Source organism: Stenella coeruleoalba, assembly GCF_951394435.1.
Source record: "Stenella coeruleoalba genome assembly, chromosome: 4".
In the NCBI taxonomy this organism is placed as follows: domain Eukaryota; kingdom Metazoa; phylum Chordata; class Mammalia; order Artiodactyla; family Delphinidae; genus Stenella; species Stenella coeruleoalba.
This window is the reverse complement of record NC_137149.1, coordinates 132,206,749-132,230,389: the sequence shown is the minus strand read 5'-3', so window position 1 is coordinate 132,230,389 and position 23,641 is coordinate 132,206,749. Positions and strand designations below refer to the sequence as shown.

The following is a 23,641-nucleotide window of genomic DNA, read 5'->3' as shown; positions in this document are numbered from 1 at the left end:
TAACTGTGGTTTATAACATCATCTCTTCGGATGCCAGGACCAGGCTTTGTTAGAAAGTAGTGAAGACAGCAAACACACACTCTATACTTCTGAGAGAGGGCAAGCTGACCACAGAAACAGACCAGGAACAGTAGGTTCTGAGCAGAGGAAAATTCCACAGGCTTTATGCATTTACCAGAACTGGTTCCACTCATCCCAGCCCCAGAGCACTGAGGCACATCATTGTATATTCTCCGGGACTGCATTTTTTTAACACAAGATTTCCTAAATATTTTAGTTGCCATGTAATGTTTTCCTTTGTGCTATTTCACTCTGTCCTCAGACTGATTGATCTACTTTGTCTCTTTCTTGGGATTTTACCCGGGAATATTTTCAGAGAAAGAAAATTAACTTACCTGTTGTTTCTGTGGCTTTGATTGAACTCTGAATCTCAGCTTTAGAGGAAAGAAAAGAAAATTGCTAAAATTAAATGTTGAATATCAAATGTACTCTCACAATTCCTTCAGGTGGTAAATAGATATAGACCTTAGCTCATTTCCGATTTACTTTCATCAAATCATAAAATCAAGAGGCTTCCTGATTAGAAGAAACTTCAGAGCAGGGGTCAGCCAACTTTTTCTTAAAGGGCCAAATAGTATTTTAAGCTTTGTGGGTCATAAGTCTCTAGTGACTATTCAGCTTTGCCATTGTAGTGTGAATGCAGCTTATACATAATACCTAAAGAATATGTATGGCTGTATTCCCATTAAACTTTATTTACAAAAACAGGTGTGGGTCTGGATTGGCCTGTGAGCTGTATTTTGCTGAATCCTCTTTTGGAGCACCTAGTACAACCCCACATCTTGAATATGCCTAGATAACCCAGACAACTACAAAACTTTGGTAGGTACTTCATGGGTGGCACTGCCATGTGTCGTACTCCTACTAAGCTATTGTGCATCTCCTGACCCGAGGAAGATTCAGAATGGTTCAGACAGATTCCTCTGAAACTTAGGGAATTCCTCTAAAGGAAATATAGCTCAGAAGCGCTTCTACAAATAAAATCACCTGAGAATTATAATCAAAGATCACTTCAACAACTTGGAGTGTTTGCACCATGAACCAAGATTTGCCACATGAAAAAATATAGAAAAAAATTGAAACAAATAGAAGCCCAATAATGATAGTTTAAAAATATTCACTTGCTTCCTTTGTATTTTCACTTGACTGTCTCATCATCATCTCAAATTTAACATGCCTGAAACAGAACTCTTTTTTACTGAAGTATGGTTGATTTATAATGTTGTGTTAATATCAGATGTACAGCACAGTGATAGTAATTCAGTTTATATATATATATATATTTTATATATATATATATTCTTTTTATTCTTTTTCAGATTTTTTCCCCTTATATGTTATTACAAAATATTGAGTATAATTCCCTGTGCTATATAGTAAGTCCCTGTTGGTTGTCTATTTTACATACAGTAATATGTATATGTTAATCCCAAACTCCTAATTTATCTCCCTCACTTCCCCTTTGGTAGCCATAAGTTTGTTCTCTATGTCTGTGGGTCTATTCCTGTAAATAAGTTCATCTGTATCTTTTTGTTTTAGATTCCACATATAAGCAATAGTATAATATTAGACTTTCCCTGTCTCACTTACTTCACTTAGCATGATAATCTCTAGGTCCATCCATGTTGCTGCAAATGGCATTATTTCATTCTTTTTTATGGCTGAGTAATATTCCATCGTATCTATATACCACATCTTCTTTATGCATTCATAACTCTTGACTAGCATCCTCAAACCCACCTCCGCCCTCACCATCTTAGATCAAAGCATGGTACAATTGTCTCCCAGGGGCACAAGTCTCATTTCCCTCCACTCTAGTCCACCACTCTGCCTCATCTGCTCAACAGTACTTTTATCACTCCAGGGACATTGATTCTTTAAAAATATGCTTGTTGTTAGTTAGAATGTAACTCCAGGAGGAAAAAGATTTCTTGTTTTACTCAGAGCCGTAATTGCAGAGCCTACTACCAGGTCTCTGGTAAAAATATAAGGAATGAACGAATAACAGTAGAAAGTAATAATAATAAACCTAATTCTACCTCTTTGAATTCAATTTTTAAGAGAAAATGAATGCCTTACTTAATATTCCTGCTTGGATAACTATAGCTACTATTTTTCAAGCAACTCTTATGATCAGTTCCATATATTAATTTCTGATGTCTACAAGAAAGACGTTATTATTTCCATTTTGCAGATCTGCAAATATTAGTTGAAAGCAGTGAAACTGCTTTCTCAAAGGGAGGACCGTGATTATAATTCAGGTCTGTTGGCTCTAAGGTCCATTCTCTTTTACTCAAAGAGACAGCTTTTCCTTCCACTAAACTGTTCTGAGTGGAAAGCTTATGTAATTAATTCCTACTTTTGATAACTAGTTAAAATACTTTTGAACATGGCATAATGTTGTATTTGAAAGTTGCAGTTAAAATATTTATCAGCTGCCAGAGGATTAGAATACAAATGAAATCCAAACCTTTTGTTCCTCCTGCTTTTAATATCAGGTCATAACCTTCATGCTGATAGACTTTACAGAGAATGAAAAATTTTTAAACTCATATCAGACAAAACCTTCTGACTATCCTTTTTTGCATTTTTTTCATCCTTCAAAAATGCATAATGAGAGAATGGACTTGGGGACACAGGGAGGGGGAATGGTAAGCTGGGACCAAGTGAGAGAGTGGCATGGACATATATACAGTACCAGTTGTAAAATAGATAGCTAATGGGAAGCAGCTGCATAGCACAGGGAGATCAGTTCCGTGCTCTGTGACCACCTAGAGGGGTGGGATAGGGAGGCTGGGAGGGAGACGCAAGAGGGAGGGGATATGGGGATATATGTATACGTATAGCTGATTCACTTTGTTATACAGCAGAAACTAACTCACCATTGTAAAGCAATTATACTCCAATAAAGATGTTTTAAAAAATGCATAATGATTTTAGAGGGACATATTACACAAAAGAAAAATAACTATGCCTTAAAGATGTAGCTGAATATTAAAAAAATAACATATAACAATTCAAAATCCGGGCTTCCCTGGTGGTGCAGTGGTTAAGAATCCGCCTGCCAATGCAGGGGACACGGGTTCAAACCCTGGTCCAGGAAGATCCCACATGCTGCAGAGTAACTAAGCCGGTGCACCACTGAGCCTGCGCTCTAGAGCCTGCGAGCCACAACTACTGAGCCTGTGTGCCACAACTACTGAAGCCCACACACCTAGAGCCGGTGCTCCGCAACAAGAGAAGCCCACTCCCAGCAACGAAGAGTAGACCCTGCTCGCTGCAAACAGAGAAAAGCCCACGCGCAGCAACAAAGACCCAAACGTGGCCAAAGAGAAAATAAATTTATTTTAAAAAAATTCAAAATCCTTTTACTGAATCTTAAGAGGTCCAGACTTTTATATATGAATGAATATATTATTATCCGGAGGACAAAATTCTGTAAATCTTAAATATTTAATCAATACTGGAATATATATACCTTTTTATCCTAAAATCAAGGATGTATTATTCTGAAGATAATAAAGTGTTTTCATATGGCATACTATTTTCAAATTTGGATTCAGTTCTGTGGATATAAAATCTTAATAGAGAGGAATGCTATGGAATATGGCTAAAGTATTATTCTTGTTTTTTTTTTATTTATAAATTTCATAGTGCAAATGTGTTTTTAAGAAAAGGAAGTAGGTGAAGTCAAATAGCAAATAAGTGTGTAACCTAGTCTCAAACTTCGATGTTTAGTAAAAACCAAATCCTTAATCAGGGTGGCTGGCAACTTAAAATTTCTTGGTTGAGTTTGTCTCTAATATGAAACTGAAGTCTTATGAAATGCAAATGAACTTTGAAATGCTAAACTTTAATCCACAATTTAATCCAAAGCTAAACTTTGCTTAAACTATCAGCTTTTAAAACAGAAATAATAAGCAATACTACAACAAGTAGCTTTGCTAAATATTCTTATCTTATGAAGGCCATTATATTTACAGCTATATATAGCTGTATATAATTACACACAGAACATGATTTATCATTAACAGGCCCAGGAGAAAAAATATATACAGCCATTCCCATATATAATTCTTTTCTGATTTGCTTAAAAATAATTTACTAGGACCAATTCAGATTTTCCTTCTTATTTCCACGCCGCCCTTCCAAACAAAGTATTGACTGAGCCACTGTACATGGGATGAGTTCTGGTTTGGCTAATCTGTGTCTTGTGACTAAGACCTTGTTATCCTGAGTATTCCTCCTTTATCAGCCCACATGAAATGATACAAACTTATTAAATATCATGTAAGAAACATTGTAATTAAGTTCCCAAATAAATGTCATAGATAAATGATGACATTCACAAGAGAACTAATGAGGATAGGTGATCAGATAAATTAGTGTTTTCCAAAGCATGAGATGCGTAGCATTGTAAGAGAGATTCTATGAGGCAGTACTGGAAAGTGACATTAAATAAGATTGAAACACTAAATGAGAAAGTTATTTTCTTTTCAGCTTTTTTGTTTGTTTCAATGACGAAGTTTCAAAATTTCAATTTGATGCAAATATGTCATTAATACGTAGCATGTGCTTATATCATTTTTTTTTCACCCCACAGCGGGAAGAATGCAGTCCCCAAGAATCACAAATTATTCAGTGGAGTTTTCCACGTTTGGAAAAATCACAGGGGTCAGCACAGCACATCCAGAGTGCTATGGATAAGCCTCGACGGGGGAAAACCACCTTCATGATCCTGGTATCTCCCCTTCCAGGTAAGGATTTGATTTATTTTCTTAAACAAGGACAAGCAAGCCTCAAACTCAGAGCCTTTGGCAAGCAACAAAATCTAACTAGAATTTTGTTTTATTTTGCTTACATCATAGTGACTTTCTAGCTTCTGTTTATGCCAAGTCAAACTGGTTTTTCATTTATGATGGTTTACTTTTCAAACAAATTTAAGAATAAAAAGTGCATCAATTGAAAGAAAGTACTAAATAAATAATAGTGCAGATGGTACGCATATCTGGCAACACTCATTAAGTTGTGGGAAGTATTGAGGTAGCATCTTGCAGAGGCTCTTGATAGTTGTGTAGAATTTGAATAAGCAAGTGGAGGAAGGACAAGGGGATGAAAGAAGGACCATACAGATAAGGAGGGCAGCATGAACAAATACCACAGTCAGGAATAAATCTGGTAACAGCAAGAGAACCACCCTGGTGAGAATCACAGGTTTATATTCAACCAGCCTATCAGTCCGTCAGTCTCTCATATTGATTGAACTTCTGCTTGTCAAGCATATGATGCACCCAATTGAAAGCTAGTTGTTGTCTCATTCCTTTAGATACCTTATGTAAAACAGGTGTAATGAGAACAAGTGTGGTATAGTGACTTTTATGGGATTTGAGGCGAGAAAAACAGGGTCTGAATTTCATCTTTTAATTTAACCTTGGCCAAGTCATTTAGTCTTTCTGAACCTGCTTCCTTATTTGTGAAACTGGTATCATAAATACCAACTTTGCCTGGCTTTTATAAGGATTATCATTAATAAAAGAATAGCTAAAATGTATTATTTACTTTCCAGACACTGTTTTAAGCTTTATATAATTTTACCTCTTTTAATCTTCACATGAATCCTGTAAGGGTGTAGTCTTATTACAACCACTTTACAGATGAGGAAACTGAGAAGTTAAGGAGCTTACCAAAGGCCACAGTCCAAATAAATGGTTGTGCTATTATTGGAACCTAAGCTATCTGATTTCAGAATCATTGTTTGTAACCCATAAGCTAACTTCCTCTTGGCATGATTGTAGATCCCTTTTTTTTTTATTTTAAGAAGGTTGTGGTGCCTTGAAAAGCACAGGCTTGGGCAGAGGCCATCCTCATGTTCAACCAGTAGTATATGTGAAGTGGCTACTTGATTACTACGATTATATATGATTTTTGTGTTAAACAAACTCCATACTAAACTAGGATAAATTATGCAAAAAGGAAACATATACGATAAACTATTTGTTACATATAAATGTTACTAACTCTGACTAAATAACCTACTGATTACTTATAAATGTTACTCGTTTTTACTTAACAAAAGTCAGATTTTTCCCTTCAGACTTCCAGTCTGTAATATTGTATATGCTGTGGTAGCAGAAGCTCTAAGTGGCAAAAGCCTGAGAAGTATTTTTATCCACGCACTTGCCTTAGTAGAGTTATGTCCTGACATTCGCCCATCTCAATTTGTCTTCTACCTATAACCTTATTCCACATTCTCTCCTCAGCTAAGATAAAATCCACCAAAGGGAGAAAGAGCAATGGTCTCTCCTTCCCTGTCAATCTCTTACAGTGTGAACTGTACCTGCTTTCAAATCTGGTTATAGATATCTGAATGACTAAGTTTCCAGCAAGAAAAGCATCTATTTTGCTTTCTCCCCTCCATCCTCCTTCTACTTTTCTCTTCTCTCTTCAGAAACCATCAGGTATGCAAAGGAAATGAAAAGAGTCAGAGAGGATGCCACATTTTTAAGCCACTGGCAGAAACAGGGAACTCAGGAAGAGAAGATTTGTAATTTTACAACAGAGTTTTACGTCCAGTTTTCCCACAGTTTAGATACTGGAGGATGGGGACTCCTGTGATTGACATTTCTTTGAATCACTCCTCAGTGCCCAGTGAGGTAGCCCTACCAATGGACAGTGACAAATGCATGGATGTTGAAATCTAGGCATAACAAGGGTAAATTCAGGACATGGTCTGGAGTAGGTTAAATGGTGACATCCCCCTCCCCCTGACTTCCTTGGAAAGATATGTGTACCTAGAACCGGTGAATACAGCCGTATTAGAAAAAGGATCTTTGCCAGTGTAATTATGGATCTTGAGATGAAATCATTGGGGTGGGCCCAAAATCCCAAGAAATTGTCTCTATAAAAAAAGAAGACACAGACAGAAGAGGAGACACAGAAGGGAAGGCCGTATGTAGACACACAGGGAAAAAGACAATGTGAAGACAGAGGCAGAGATTAGAGTGATGTATCTCTAAGCCAAGGAATGCAGAGAATTACTGGCAATTTCCAGAAGCTAGGGGGCATGTCAGGTCACCGATGCGCTCCAAAAGATTTTTAGTGAATAAATTAATTTACTAATTAATCCAAAGGGCCCGCGTTTCTTTATAAAGTCAGGTCACTGAATTAATGAGGATTTCTATCTTAAAAATCCTAGTAGTCTAGAAATTTGTCTTCTACAGGCAGAATAAAAGAAAACAGGAGAAATACACACAACTTTAAGAGAATGGGAAACGATTAGAAATGTTTGGAGAACATGCTTTTTTGATCTACATTCCACCTTTCTAGGGGGTAAAGCAACAGACCTCAATAGCTCTTCTCTACTCTAAAACAAGCCTGCATTTGAGATAATGTACCCACAGTGCCTTTATCTGAGAGTCACTCTGCGAGGACCCATTGCCCATATGTTTAAGAGGTGTTCAACCTTCCCGTGCCTATAGATTGTTTTGTTCTCCTTCTGTTTCTCTGTCTTGGTTCCACTAATTTTGAATGCTTGTGTGTGTGAGGGGTGGAGATGGAAAGGGAGCATTGCCCTGCTAACCAGGAATCTGGGCAGACTCCTGGTCTCGTCAGGTGCCGATGGAAATGTGTGCAAACTCATTATATCAAGTGGAGTCCATGCTTAGCAGGGAGCACCTTAAGGAATGAGAGAGATCTAGGGAGGATGGCTGCCCAAAGAATGAGTTTTATAACAAAATTTCTAAAGGACTTAGCATAGAACTGGTTAATCAAATGGCAAATGCAACGGGAAGCAGTAAGTACCCTTCTTTCATTACCTTGCTTTCCAGGGTGTTTCATTTTTCAAGAAATGATTTTGTGGGTGTATTTTTTAAACTACTTGGAAGAAAGCCACTTCAGACTGTGTTTAGAAGCTAAGTAAATACAGGCGTCTCCAGAACTGAGATGCAGAGGGCATTTTATTGCATGAATCAAGGCAGAATTAGGAACCTCAAGTGACCCATGGGATTGACCACAGACTTCTAAGTGCTAATTTTAATAAACCATGGTTCTTGAATGACATTTTCCACATCAGGCACTGCCTGGGTGGGTGTCAGGGCAAAGTACAAATTATTTGAGTTTAATCCTCAACTGCTACACATTTTGCAGATGTGTATTCACTTTTATTCTTGTTTGTCTTGGGTGCAGTCATATTATGAGATGGATGAGGTTTTGGTTTTGCCAAAGGTACTTTTCAGACATATATTGCCTACAAAATAGGTTCTACTCATCAGAGCCCACAACACTACCACAAAACAATGTTCTTCTTATGAAGGAAAAATTACCCTCTTCTTTAAGTTCCTTTATGTGGTGACTAATTAAATAGAATGATTAGTTTACAATTATGGTGTGAAATTCAACTTTTTCTAGATAACCTTTTTTATGTCGTGCCTAAGATGATTACAATAAAAAAGGGGGGAAAGGGAGGTTCTCGATGTGTTTCTAGACAACAGTGGGCCTTGGGCGTCCACAGTCCCCACTTGCTGTGTCATTCTACCCTAGAGGTCTCCCAAGAAGAGACTTGGAGACTGTGAGTCACCTGCAGCTGCTTTTTCTTAAGGACTATGGGTATGCCAACAGTGCATCCTGTATTTATAATGAACGGGATCTGATAAGGCTCTTACAGAAGATTGCTAGCTTTTGTACTCAGGATAGCTTGACTAAAAGTACAGATTACTTCCAGTCACAGAGGCCAGAGTAAGGGAAGTCCTTGTTGTGAAGATACATGTGGACTGGAACTGGAAAACTGTCAGGAATCAGGGGATCTCTCAGAACTGCTACTCTCTCTGTCTCGCCTGAACAACTTAATCTTGCTCGCGGGGTCTCTCTATTTCCGCACATAGTCTCTCTCCATTCTTCTTCTACCAACTCTGCTTACTCATAATACCTGCTTCCTTATGCCGCAGGCATACACACCAATCACCGTGGCTGTCTCAGACTCACTCTACTAAAACCTTGCTACTACAGTTCCTCTGACTTTTTGGTTTCTTTGGGTTTTCTAGTTCAGATTACCCAGAAGGGAATTTTATTGGCCTAGATCAACATTCTCTTTCTTTTTAAACAAATCTTTATTTGGAAACTCACCACTTAATGCACTCATTTTAAGTACACAACCCAATAATATTTAGTAAATGTATAGGGTTGTGTGACCATCACTGTACTACAGTTTTAGAACCTTTTCTTCAACACAAAAAACTTCCTTGGGTCTCTCTGCAGTCAATCCCCAGGCCCATCTCCAGGTGTAGACAGCCACTTATCTGCTTTCTGTCCCTATAAAAATATCCTTTCTGGATATTTCACAGAAACGGAATCATATACGTTGTATTTTGAGAAAGACTTCTTTCACTGTATGATGTTTTTCAGATTCATGCTATTACAGAATGTATCAGGATTTTGTTCCTTTAAATTGCTGAATAGTATTCTATTATATGGATATCCCATGTTTTGGAATATTACAGATGAATTCCAAATGGAAAATCAAATGAGATATTCTATTTCGCCACTTAATGGACATTTGGATTATTTTCAGTGTTTGACCATTATGAATCATGCTATTCTTAACACATTAATCACACCCTGTTTTGATTACTATAGCTTTAGAGTAAATTTTGAAATTGGCTGTGTTCGAGTCTTCCAATCTTGTTGTTCTTTTTCAAAAGTGTTTTGACTATTCAAGGTCCTTTTCATTTCCATATATATTTTAGGATTGATTTATCAATTTCTATGCAAAAAACCTGCTGGTATTCTAATAGGGATTGCACTGACTAATTTATCAATTATTGATCAACTTGGAAGCAACCGCCGTCTTAAAATATCAAGTCTTCCAATCCATAAACATGTAATGTTTGTTTGTTTATTTATTTATTTATTCTTTGCAATGTTAAATACGTATTTGAATTTTAATCGTGAGGTTATGCTGATGCCTTTGGTTTCAATATGATAATGCAGTGGTTTTTTTCCTTCCCCCATTCTGTATTTGTATCTCCCCTTTTCACATTGAGAACACATCTATATGTTTTTTCAATCTTGTAGTACCAAGTATTTAGATTCGCTATATTCATTTCAATAAAACAAACTCTTCAAGTGAATTTCAGGATTTCTCTGCAGTGTTTTCCTTTTCTCTCCCCCTCTTTATCTGTTCTACTGAGGAGGGTATGCAGCTAAGACTATGTTGTTTAAAGTACTTGGATTCTTTTTGTGTGCTTTTTTAACAATTTTATATATGGTTAGGTAAAGTATTTCTGTTTGCATTTAATTTTTTCTATTTCTGTCTTTGTTGATGGTCATATACTTAGAAACAAATATATTTGTTACGAAAATTGATGGTAGGTTATTACAGTATAAAACCTAAGGAAGCAAATGTTCAAAACATTCATCATTGGCTTTAAAAAAATTTTAAACATACAGAAGCAACACACTCACATTCTACTTTTATTTCCCCCGCGATTCCATCTTTCTTGTGAACCCTTGAAATGGCTTTGTGTGGCTAAAGTCAGAATCAAAATGATGTCATTTTTGCATCTCACTAGCACTTTCCCACCGGCAGTAATGTTTTAAAATCTGATTTCTTTGCTCAAGTACCAGATGTAATTGTACTAATGAAAAATTTTCTTTTTTGATCCTTAGTGGGCTTGTCTGAATCACTAAAACTAACAAGTGGTCTTTTCATATAATACTAAAATAAATGTATTATTTAAATTGTGTGTGCATTACATTAAAAATGCATATATTGCCTTTCGCTCCCTGCTCTGCTGTGTCTGGCCTGCTGGCTCACACCTGCCACATCTCCCGTATGTGCTCTGATACCAGGCTCCACAATGTGAATGTCCAGAGCATGTGATCAGAATAGGCTCAGCTCTGCTTTGGCTTTGGGGGCCCCTTAGTTCTTTTGCTCCTCTTGCCTGGAAACTGACCCCATGATGTGTCCTTTTTAGGGTCCCAGACACCCACTAGAGCCCCTCCAGCTGATGTGCCAGGTACCACTGACTAGTCTTACTTAGTTCAGTTATACTCATATGACTATCTGCCTTAAGACAAAAAACTCAGGGAGGTGGCAGTGTGCAATGAAGAAGAGAACACAGGGCAAGGAATCAGATATGCCCAGTTGTTAATTCTGGTACTCACTAGCCCTACTGATGGGGACAAATCTTTCTTGATAATTCACTCCATTACCTCATTAGATCACTGGCTTATGATAAAAGGATATAACTCAGGGACAGCCAGATGGAAGAGATGCACGGGACAAGGTATGGAGAAAGGATGTGGAGCTTCCATGTCCTCTCCTAGTGCACCACTCTCCTCAAATCTTCACATGTTCACCAAATCAGAAATTTCCATTTATATATTTAATTTCTCACAGAAGTGTTTTATAGTTCAGTGTACAAATCTTGCATTTCTATCGTTAAATTTACTCTTAAATACTTTATTCTTTCTGATGCTATTATGAATGGAATTGTTTCCTTATTTTTTGGATTGCCATTGCTAACGTAAAGAAATATGATTTATTTGTGCATATCTTGGATCCTCTGGTATAGAATACTCTTTATTAGTTCTAGTAGCTTTACTGTGAAATCTTTGGGTTTTCTACATAGATAATGATGCAGTCTACTGAGAGAAACACATTTATTTCCTCCTTTCCAATCTGGATGAATCATTCTATCTGTCCCTTTCTATCTATCTATCTACCTATCTATCAGCTTATTGCACTGTCTAGAACCTCTAGTTATAATTTTGAATAGAATTGGGGTGAGTGGAATCTTTGTTTTGTTCCAGATCTTAAGAGTAAAGTATTAAGTCTTTCACTATTAAGTATGATGTTTGCTGTATATTTTTCATAGATATCCTTTACCAGTTTGAGGAAGTTCCATTTTATTTATATTTAATTGAGTTTTAATTATGAGTGGGTGTTATATTTTGTCAAATACTTTTTCTGCATTTACTGAGTCTACTAATATGGTGTATTACATTACTTGATTTTCATATGTTAAACCAACCTTGCATTCCTGGATAAATTCCATTTGTTCATTCTTTATATTACTTTTCATATGTTACAGATTTTTTTGTAATATTTTATTAAGGATATTTGTATCTGTGTTCATGATGGATATTGGTCTGTAGCTTTCTTTATTTGTGTTTTCTTTTCATTCTTTTCTATCTTTGGTGTTAGGGTAATACTGGTCTCAGATAATTATCTGTGCGATGTTTCCTCTACATCATGAAAGAGTTTGAGAAGAATTAGTATTACTTCTTTTGTGAATATTTTGATAGAATCCACACTTGATGCCATCCTGCTTGGAGTTTTCTCCATGGGCCCATTTTTAACTTTCTAATGCAGAATCTTAAATTGCTTTAGGTCTTTTCAGTCTTCCTATCTTCTTGAGGCAGTTTTAGCAATTTGTTTCTAAGAATTTTTCCATTTCATCAAAGTTGTCTCATTTTTTGGCCAAGCTCACCTTTTTGTGCCAGGTGATATCATAGATTATTGCTCAGGCTTGGACTGATCCTCCTTGGCATCCACTCATTTGTGGCTATGGAGGGATAGAGTATCACTGTACAAAGCAAAGTCGCTAAATGGTTGTCCCATTTGGTAGAGACTAGGAGAGAATATAAGTAAGGCATTGTTCTTTGGTAGCTGTGGGCTGGAAAACATTCTGAGTTTAGTTCTATCCAATATACTAGTTTAACATTTCAGCACAAATTCTTGTACTTACTCTTGGATTGGGGACTTTGTAATGTTGAAGTAGCATTTGGAAGTGGAAGATTTATCACTGTTGTTCTTGTAGTGATGAACGCAGTCTTCGTGACACCTTTGGCTGTAGATCCTAATTATGTAAAAAAGAATGAGTAGCCATCAGGGGTGTAAACAATCACTAGATCATATCATTAATATTAATATAAACATCCAGTTACAACTTGAAGATTAGTTACTTAAAGTCCTCTGATCAAGATATAGAAATCCAGTGTTTTGATGTCTGTCTTTTGGTGAGTCAGTTAACTACATTTTTAAAAGTGGAGGGACATTAGACTCTCCTACATGTCTGATATAGGTTATTTCACTTGATCATAACAGTAATTCTATGAATTAAGTAGTAATTATGATCATAATTTTACATATGATTCTGAAAAGTTATATAATTTTCCCCCAGTCACAGAGAGCCAAACGTTTCTGATGTAAAACTTAGTTGCTCAGCTACCCTAGAAAGGGGGTGGTAAGGCAGCAGTAGTAGTTGAAAGCGGTAGTAGGATTCCCATGCTGTCTAGGAGAGAATTTTCAGGTAGGTGGAATAGCAGGGAGGAGAGAGATAACAAGAAGTAAACAGAATAAACTTTTAATTATATTTAGTTCATTTTGGGGGGGCAAAAAGGAAATTCAGCAACAAAGAAAAAATAAGCTGAGTTTTCAAAAATAGCATTGGAATAAGATTACTTTAAATAGTCTATAATTGCACAAATATTATAAAACAAAATGATTTATGACCTTCAGTCTTTTCAAAGTCTAGCATGGGGAACATTGAGTTAGTAAAGAAAAGATAGGCATGCTGGTTAGTGCACGCTTAGCTAGATATGATGTTGGCTGGAGATGGGGGGAAGACAGTTTGATAGACTCCTCCCACAAAGAGGTCTGGAAGCCTGAACTGCTGGTGCCTTCCAGAAGTGCCAATCAGCTTTCATTCTGTGGCAATAAGCATCTATAGTGCAATGCAAATTCTTAGTGCACTTGAGAGATTCATGCTGGAGAAGTTTATAGTTTGCAGGAAGACCTCATAGACAGTGGGTAAATATGTCCTCAGGCAAAAAGCCTTTAGAAATTGATATGCTAAAGAAAGTGAATAAATTTGAATAGAGGCTATAGGATTAGCACTGCATATGAGAAAGAATGAGTGAAAATGGTCACCAACTTCAGAGGAATCTTGATTAAATTGAGAGGGAAATACTTGAGGAAGAAAAGAAATGTCTTATTATGTAAGGAAAGCAGAAATTGATCTTTGTAATAGTATGGAAGTGGGAAAGTTACAGAAACTCAACACTTGAGGATGAAGGAACGTGGGGATAAAGATCTTGCTTCTCACTGGAACTCCAAGAACATATGCTTTGAAAACATCAGAACAGGAGTTCTTCTTCAGAAATCTTCAGAGAAGAATTCTTCTGAGCTAAAATTGGAAACCATGAAAAAGCTATCCTGATGGGCTAAAGAATTCCCTTGTATAAAGCAGACTCAACAGTCTCGGTGATGGGAAAAAATAGAATGTATAGCTAAGGAAGATGCAAGGAGCTGCCAGTTTACGAAAATACAAAGAGAAAAGGAGAATAATGGAGTAGCTGGGGGTACAACCCCCAAAATTTTATTTAGAGAATTGCTTATTATTAATGTGGAATATACTTCACAAATGAGAATAGAATTAGAGCCCACACTCAATTCAGGACAGGTTGTCAATTACACATGTCAATTAGGCCATGGAAGGAGACAGGAATGTTTTGAAAGTGATCCAAATATTTAGAAATATTCATGGTGGACTATGAATATAGAATAGAATGAAAGATGTTTGAATGAAAAGTGAAAAGAATGAAAAATGTGGAGACTAATGCTGCCACAGGCATAAACTTTCAAACTTTACTGGTGTACTAAATATTTCAAATCCTAATCTCAGAAGAAAAGAAAATGAGTAACCTACATTTATTAAAATATGAGAATCATAGTCTTATACTAACATCTTCTTGGGAAAATGTTCCCAATTGCACTTCAGGTTCACAGGTAGTAGATTCTGGGCTTCTGCCAAGAAGTGATTGACACCTCAGAGCAAAAGGAAACCAATCTCAAAGCTGTTCTTTAAACTTATACGGTTTGCTCTCTTTCAGTTTTTCTGTCTGGACATTTTCCCCCAGAAAACACTATATATCAGCAGTGGTCTACAGGTGTGACTCACACTGTTAAGTCTAGGTAATAATATATGTATTAGATTTGACAAACATTATTTTGCTTGAGCAATACTAATTTAAATCACAGCATCAAGATAATAGTGGCTTTACCTTTAGGACTTGTGTTTTTGAAATTTATGTTCTTTTAAGTCTTAGAATTTGATACAGGTGGAATGTATGAAAGACAAAATATGAGGAATTTTTAAACCATATTGAACTTGAAATAAAGAATCAAACACAAGAGATGCTTGAGAAAGTCTCATCGATACCAGAGTGTAAATGCAGAGAAGAGACTTTGACTCCAACCAGAGCCCTAAGTTAGAACCATTGGCTAGAACTAAGCAGAATGAGGAATATGGGCTGTTTTATAATTTGTCTTGGTATTATCAATGTGAGATTCATGTTGTATGTTTTGGGGGGTTAAATTTTGGGGAGTAAGCAACAAATGTGAACTTTAATTATATTAGGAATTTAAGGTGTGTTTACAACGGACTGACTTGGAAGGGAGGATGTATGGAGTTCAATTGCGAAGCAAAGGGGATTAAGCAGCTTTATTCCTTTGAAATTACATAATTTGACTTACGGTATTGTTTTGTCCAATATGCGTAACAAAAGCTTCTTGTGTGGTCACTTTGTCTTCAGAAATAGAATATGGGATAAGTGACTTTTTGACGAAATCAACATTTACTAAAACATGCTATAGAATACTAGTACTTTGGTATGTTACTTTGTTTATGTTAAAAAACACTTTTATAGTCAAATTATTTGGAGCTGCATAGTTTCTGAAAAAACATCAAATGAATGTCTTTGTGTTAGGATTACTGAGAATTTTTACAGATGTTATTGTGCCTTGTAAAACCCTCTGAGGGTAGTATTTTCTAAAACAATTGCCCACGTAGCTCCATTTTCAGGCATCGTTTTATGGGCTAGTGCTTCATAGAAATTATGTACCCATAGCAATGAGGGTAGTCTGGGGTAAAATTATTTAATATCCTGATTTACTTAAGTGACTTCTGAGGTAATATTAAAGAGCCCACAGAAAGACTGTGAAGGGCCTATATGTTTATACCAATGATCCTAGGAAGATGTGTCAAAGCAGTGGCAAAGAACGGAAAAGAAGCTGCTTGAGGTTTTGCTCAGATTCTTCTGAACGCCTCCATTGGAGTGAAAAGCAATACCTCAGAATGTAAATAAGTTAAAATGCTAAACCCAAGGGAAAAAGATGTGAAGGAATGTCGGCCAAATACCTGAACAATTCAAAGAGAACGTAAGACGTCGTTCTCTCCAGTACTCACTCCTGAGGAAGAGGAGCTCAGATCATGCAACCAGACTATCCCGGTGTCCCCAGAGATTCTGGAGAAGCACAAAATGGTGCTGGTGGAGGAATGTACGTAAAGTAGGACTATAGCTTTCAGTGGGAGACAAGAAGAGGGGAAAGTTTTATTTCTATATAGATTTAAATTTCCTTTTTCTTTTCCATATTATTTAGAGGGTAGATTAAGGTAGGCATTAAGGGTCCCTTGGAATTGGGTGTTTAGCAATATCCTACCTCTTGCAAAACCATCAAGTACCGTGTAGTATGACCCCAGGAAAGTAGGCCCCAGCAGACTGCTGAGAGCTCCCTGCTGTTTAGGCCTGGCCTAATAAGGTGTTTAGGTGTCTCCAGATTTATCAATTCTCTAACCCAATTTACCAAGGTAAGCTCATATAGGAACTTGGGACTGATCCTAGGTCATGAATAAACTTACATCTGTACTTAGAGTGGCTTTTTGCATTATATATCCCCCAAATCAAGTGGGTTGAGGTATTTGGTGCCCTCGGAGCAATGTAGTAATGTTTTAATCCCTTCGTTCTTTCTTGGAGACTTCACTAACAAATAGATGTTGACTTTCTATTTCCTTAAGATCTATTTTAACAGTGTTTCTTGGAGCCAGAGCAAATATTGGTAGGAGCTTCTTCTTTATTTTCTCATATCAATTGATCCTATTTACCCATAAATTCTTACATAGGAAAAATCAGCAACAGTGCTTATGGGGACATTAAAAGCTTCTCAAACATTTGAGCTGCCCCTTTGGAAAAACTGTAATTAACCATTACAGATGAGGTTATTCCCAGCTTAGATGGAGGGTGCAAAAGAATTGCTTTGTTTGTTTTCCAGTTGTAGAACACATTCATTACTTATTTTACTATGAATAGAATTTAACTAAACAGAATAATGACTTATTTCAGTAAATTTTAACTGTACTATTAAAGTCCTAAGGGTCCAGTAGGGAAGCCTCACAGGCTTGGCGGTAAGAGAGAGAAATGGCTGGCAGTCCACCCTGCACATACCACCACACTGCTTCAAACTGGGCGGTTCAACTTCTATTTGTCTGATATATTCACATTTTGGACTTTTGCAAAAGATTTTATGAGAAACGTTCCTGCTAATTACAAACAATTTTAGACAACAACTAATTGCATTAATTATGAGGGTCCTAAAATCAGACATTGTCTGACCACACTGAAAGTAAGATGAACAGCAGAGTAGGCAGAAATAACAAGATCTTGTGTTATTGTGAAATTCATGTGCTAATAACGTTTCTACACTATGCTCAAGAATATCACCTTTCACTTGGACTTATTTACTCTTTTTAAAACACAATGCTAACAAGTTGGTTGTGTGTGTTTATGTATGTGTGTATGTGTTTTCCACTTAAAGGAGCAACCTAAAAGAAATAACCATTCATAGAAGGCTGGCAATCTCACCCAAAATATAGCCTAAAAGCAGGGAAAGAATGAGAACATGCACCAAAAAGGGAAAAGAAAGGCAAAAAGTTACAGAATTCTGTGACTATTTTGTGTAGGAAAGAAAAGTGCTATATAAACACTGTTAAAACCTGAGGGGCTCACTATTAAATAGTGAAGTCTAGATAGTTGAGATTAAAACAGTAATACTCATTAAGTAATAGTTGATTATGAATTAGTTCAATAGAGAGAAAAATTTAAAATTAAAGAGCCAACTTTCAAATTCCAAATTGTTATTACGAATTTTGTGCTTTCTTGTTAAGTCATCTAAGCTCTCTGAAACTCAGTTTTTCGGTTTTTAAACAATTTTAAAATAATCTTTAAAAAATGATAATATATCCTGAGGTGTGGGCAAGAGGATGGGGTAGGAAGACGCTGAGCTAACTCTGCCCACAGGTACAGCAAAATTACAACTATTTACAGGAAAACTGTCTATGAAAGTCACCTGAAGACTAGCAGAAAAGATTTTCCACAACTAAAGATACAAAGAAGGAACCACAACAGGACAGGTAGGAGGGGGTAGAGATGAAGTATAGTGAAGACCCACACCCACAGATAGGTGACACACAAACGGGAGGATTATCACAATTCCAGAGGCTCTCCCCAAGGAGCGAGGGGTCTGAATTCTACATTGGGACCCACTACCTGCATGTCCTACACTCCCAGGAAAATGAGTGCCCAGAACACCTGGCTTTGAAGGCCTGCAGGGCTTGTGTAATGGGAGAGCCAGAGGGCTATAGGAAACAGAGACCCCACTCTTAAAGGGCTCACGCAAAGTTTCACATGCTCCGAGTTCCAGTCCAGAGGCAGTAATTTGAAAGGAGCCTGCGTCAGACTCATTTGCTGATCTTGGAGAGCCTCACAGAGAGAGAGGAAGCCACGCGGATTCCCCTTGGGAACATAGATGCTGGCAGCAAACATTCTGGGGAGCTTGTTCTACCGTGAGGATGCTGGCGATGACAAGCACAATTTTGGAAACCTCCCTCCAGCCTTGAAGCGCCAGGGACTTACCCACCCACCAGCAGGCAGGCACCAGTCCCTAGAGATCTGGGGCTCTGCAACCAGCTGCTCCGGGTCCCAACCCCACCTGCCAACAGGCTGTCACCAGCCCTAGGACTCCCCAGGTTGCACAGCAGCCACACTGGGACCTGGTCCTATCTACCAGCAGGAAGGCACCAGCTCCGGGACCTGCTGGGTCACACAGCCAGCCATGCCAGATCCTGGCCCTACCTACCCGTGGGCTGGCAGCCACCATATGAGTCACAGCTTGGCAGCCAACTGTCCTGGGGCCAGCCCTGCCTACCAGTGTGCCCACAGTAGTTGGTTCCACCACAACAGAAGGGCCCACACAGTCACCACAGGGGGCACCCCTAGAGCATACAGCTCTGGTGACCAGAAAGATGTGGGCTGCTGAGCCCCATAGGATGTCTCCTACATAAGGCCACTTCTCAAAGACTGGAAAACATAACCAACCTACCTAAGACATAGAAATAAATGTACAGAGATAGGCAAAATGAAGAGACAAAAGAATATGTTCCAAATGAAGGAACAAGACAAAACCCAAGAAGAAGAACTAAGTGAAGTGGAGATAAGTAATCTACATGATGAAGAGGTCAAGGTAATGATCATGAAAATGCTCAGTGAACTTGGGAGAAGAATGAATGATCACGTTGAGAAGTTAATGAAGAGTTAGAAAATATAAAAAGAATCAAATGGAGCTGAAGAATACAATAACTGAAATAAAAAATACAGTAGAAGGAATCAACAGGAGATTAGATGATACAGAGGAACGATCAGTGAACTGGAGACTGAGGAGTGAAAAATCACCCAAGCTGAACAAAAAAGAGAAAAAGAATTTTAAAAGGTGGGGACAGTTTAAGAGACCTCTGGGATAAGATCAAGCATACTAACATTCACATTATAAGGGGTCCTAGAAGGAGAAGAAAGAGAGAAAGAAGCAGAGAACATATTTGAAGAAATAATAGCTGAAAACTCCCCTAAGCTGGGAAAGGAAACATGCATCTATTTCTGGAAAGTACAGAGAGTTCCAGACAAGATGAACCTAAAGTGGTTTACAGCAAGAAACATAATTAAAATGACAAATATTAAAGATAAGAAGAGAATCTTAAAAGCACCAAGAGAAAAGCAACTAGTTACATACAAGAGAACTCCCATAAGACTGTGAGCTGAATTTTCAGCAGAATCTTTGTAAGCCGGAAGGGAGTGGCATGATATATTCAAGGTAATGAAAGGAAAAAACCTACAACCAAGAATAATCTAACTGGAAAACATATCATTCAGATTTGAAGAAGAGATAAAGAGTTTTACAGGCAAGCAAAGGCTAAAAGAGTTCAGCACCACTAAACCAGCTCTACAAGAAATGTTAAAGGGATTTCCCTAAGTGAAGTAGAAAAGACCACAACTAGAAATATGAAAATTATGAAAGTAGAGATCTCATTGGTAAAAGCAAACATACAGTAAATGTAGTAGATCAACCTCATAAAGCTAGTAGGAAAGTTAAAAGACAAGGCAGTAAAATCATCTAGACCAACAATAAGTATTTAAGGGATACCTAAAACAAAAAGATGTAGAAGTTGATGTCAAAAACATTAAACATATATAGAGAGAGAGAAAGAGAGAGAGAATTATATATAAATCTCATGATAATCACAAACCAAAAATCTATAATAGAGACACAAAAAAGAGAAAGAAATCCAAACATAACACTAAAGATTGTCATCAAATCATAAGGGAATAGAGCAAAAGAAGAAAGGAAGAGAAAAGAAGTACAAAACAACCAGAAAACAATTAACAAAATGAAAATAAATACATACCTATCAATAATTACCTTAAATGTAAGTGAATTAACTGTTCCAGTCAAAAGACATAGAGTGGCTGAACGGATTAAAAAAACAAAACAAAACGAAAAACAAGACCCATATATACACTGCCTACAGGAGACTCACTTCAGATCTAAAGACACACATAGACTGAATGTGAGAGGATGGAAAAAGGTATTCCATGCAAATGAAAATGAAAAGAAAGCTGGGGTAGCAGTACTCATAACAGACAATTTAGACTTTTTTTAAAATTTATTTTTAAAAAACCACTTTATTGGGGTATGATTGCTCAAAGTCCATTAAACACTTCATACCTTAGACACATTTTTATGATGGTATATATTAGAGCTACTTACTTCTTTTTAAATCCATGTATTATAATTTATTTAACCAAACCCCTGTAGGTGGGCTGTTGAGTTTAATTGAATTAACAAACAAATCAAGCTGAGCAATGTGCAATATTGCCCATTCAGGCTGGAGTTGCAAAATCGAAATATTTTCCTCCCTTTCATCTAAGTCTCCACAGCTCTGGCCCCCACATTTTAGCAATTGAAAAAGTAATTAATTCTGACTGTTGGTCAGAAAAATGCACGGTCCAGAGCATTCTAGGAAGTCAGGCAGAGGGCAGCTTGCCAGGACACAGCCCTTCCAGTGGGAGTAGCATTCTGAACTCTTGAACGTAAACTTCTGGCAGTATTTACTCCACTTTGAGTTACTCAAAATAGACTTTAAAATAAGACTGCAACAAGAGATGAAGAAAGACATTATCTAATGATCAAGGGATCAACCCACAAGATCAAATAATTGTAAATATACATGCATCCAACATAGCAGCACCTACATATATAAGGCAAATATTAACAAAAATAAAGGGAGAATTGACAATAACACAATAATAATAGAAGACTTTAACACCCCAGTTGCATCAACTACCAAAACTGAGTCAAGAAGAAATAGAAAATCTGAAAAGGCCTATACCAAGTAAAGAGATTGAATTAGTAATCAAAAGCTTTCCACAAAGAAAATCCCAGATTTTCACTGGTACCTTCTACCAAACATTTAAAGAATATTTACCATCAATTGTTTACAAATTTTTCCAAAAATTAGTAGAGACGAAAACACTTCACAGTGCATCCTATGGGGCTATTATTAACCCGATACCAAAATCAGACGAAGACAACAGAAGAAAACTACAAACTTATATCTCTTATGAATACAGACATGAAAATTCTTAACAAAATAATTGATAACAAATCTAGCAACATATAAAAGGCATGATATACCATCACCAGGTGGGATTTACCACAGGAATGCAAGATTGGTCCCACATGTGAAAATCAGTGTCATATACCATATTAATAAAATAAGGGATTAAAAACCACAGAATAATCTTAATACACTAAGAACGGCATTTAACAAAATCTAACACTTTTGCATGATGAAAACACTCAGCAAACTAGTAATATAAGAGGACTTCCTCAACCTGATTAAGGGCATCTCTGAAAAACCTACAATAATATCATACTTAATGGTGACATACTGAAAGCATTCCCCTAAGATTGGGAACAAGAAAAGGAGCCCTCTCTCACCACTTCTATTCAATATTGAACTGGAAGTTCTAGTCAGGGCAAATAGGCAAGAAAATAAAAGACATCCATATTGGAAAGGAGGAAGTAAAACTATCTCCACTTGCAGATGAATCTTATATATAGAAAATACTAAGGAAAACACACACCACACACACACACACAACTTGAACCAATAAATGAGTTCAACAAGGTGGAAGGATATAATACCAGTATATGAAAATAAATTGTATTTCTATACAGTAGCAATGAACAATCCAAAAACAAAATTGAGGAAAATGATTCCATTTACAGTAGCAATAAAATGAATAAAATATTAGGAATAAATTGAACAAAAGAAGTGAATGTCTTCTGCACTGAAAACTATAAACATTATCAAAGGATATTAAAGAAGACCTAAATAAAGGCATCCTGTATTCATGATCTGGAAGACTTACAGCTGTGAAGATGGCCGTACTTCCCAAATTGATCTATAGATTCAATGCAATCCCTATCACAATCCCAGCTGACTTTTTGCAGAAAGTTAGGACAAGTTTATCCTAAAATTCATATGGAAATTCAAGTGACCCAGAATAGTCAAAACAATCTAGAAAAAGAAGAAAAAGTTGGAGGATTCACATTTCCCAATTTCAAAACTTAACGCAAAGCTATGATAACCAAGACTGTATGATTCTGGCATAAGAATAGATATATAGATAAATGGATTAGAATTGAAAGTCCAGGAGTAAAAACATACCTTTATGGCCAGCTGACTTTTATCAAGGGTTCTACCATAATTCAAATGGGAAAAGAATAGTCTATTCAACAAATGGTGTTAGGACAACTGGATGACTACATGCAAAAGAATGAAGCTGGACATCTAACTCACACTATATCAAAGACTTTAAAAGCTGAAAGTATCAACTTCTTAGAAGAAAACGTTGGTCTAAATCTTTGTGATCTTGAGTTGAGCAAGTATTTCTCTGATTTGATCCACAGCATAAACTACTAAAGGAAACCAGAATATGTCACCCCAAAATATGCATCTTTGATATAAAATTATTTTAAACTGAATGCAATTAAGAAGTAGCAAATGCATAAAAATGCCTCCCTTATCTGCCTAAAGGCAGGATATAAATTTTCCTTTTACCGGAGACAGACTCATCAGTGCAGAGAAGGTACCCTTATACCTTTCTGGTGGGAATGTAATATAGTGAAGCTGCTTTGGAAATCAGTTCCTCAAAAAGTTAAACATAGAGTTACCATGTGACTCCACAATTCCACTTCAAGGTATTCACTGTTGACCTGAAGCCAACGGACTGACAGATATTTCTCCAGCCAAGATGCACTTACTTGGGATCAGAAGAGAATTGCAATTCAGGGTCTGCAACCATGGCAAGTCATGTGTAAGTTCCCACATGGCAAGGGAAGAAGAAA

The 23,641-nt window shown here is 36.9% G+C and overlaps 2 protein-coding genes across 11 annotated transcripts in view; one reads left to right on the top strand and one right to left on the bottom strand.

Moving 5' to 3' along the window:
• Positions 1-23,641, top strand: part of LOC307186164 (uncharacterized protein) — a 437,480-nt gene that overhangs the window by 323,901 nt on the left and 89,938 nt on the right. For 8 of the 9 annotated variants that reach the window (XM_079921025.1, XM_079921022.1, XM_079921019.1 and 5 more), the window contains one exon: positions 4,664-5,620. In XM_079921025.1, coding sequence (XP_079777151.1) covers positions 4,664-4,939 — 276 coding nt within the window. In that variant the 3' untranslated portion in view covers positions 4,940-5,620. Of the gene's footprint in view, positions 1-4,663; positions 5,621-23,641 lie in introns of those variants that run through there. The other variant, XM_079921027.1, reaches the window with a different exon arrangement.
• The window catches only part of EMCN (endomucin), an 88,309-nt gene that overhangs the window by 31,262 nt on the left and 33,406 nt on the right, over positions 1-23,641 (bottom strand). The window contains exons 4-5 of one of the 2 annotated variants that reach the window (XM_079921016.1): positions 12,807-12,917; positions 396-434 (exon numbers count right to left, since the gene is read on the bottom strand). In XM_079921016.1, the coding sequence (XP_079777142.1) occupies positions 396-434; positions 12,807-12,917 (150 nt within the window). The remainder of the gene's footprint in view (positions 1-395; positions 435-12,806; positions 12,918-23,641) is intronic. The other variant, XM_079921017.1, reaches the window with a different exon arrangement.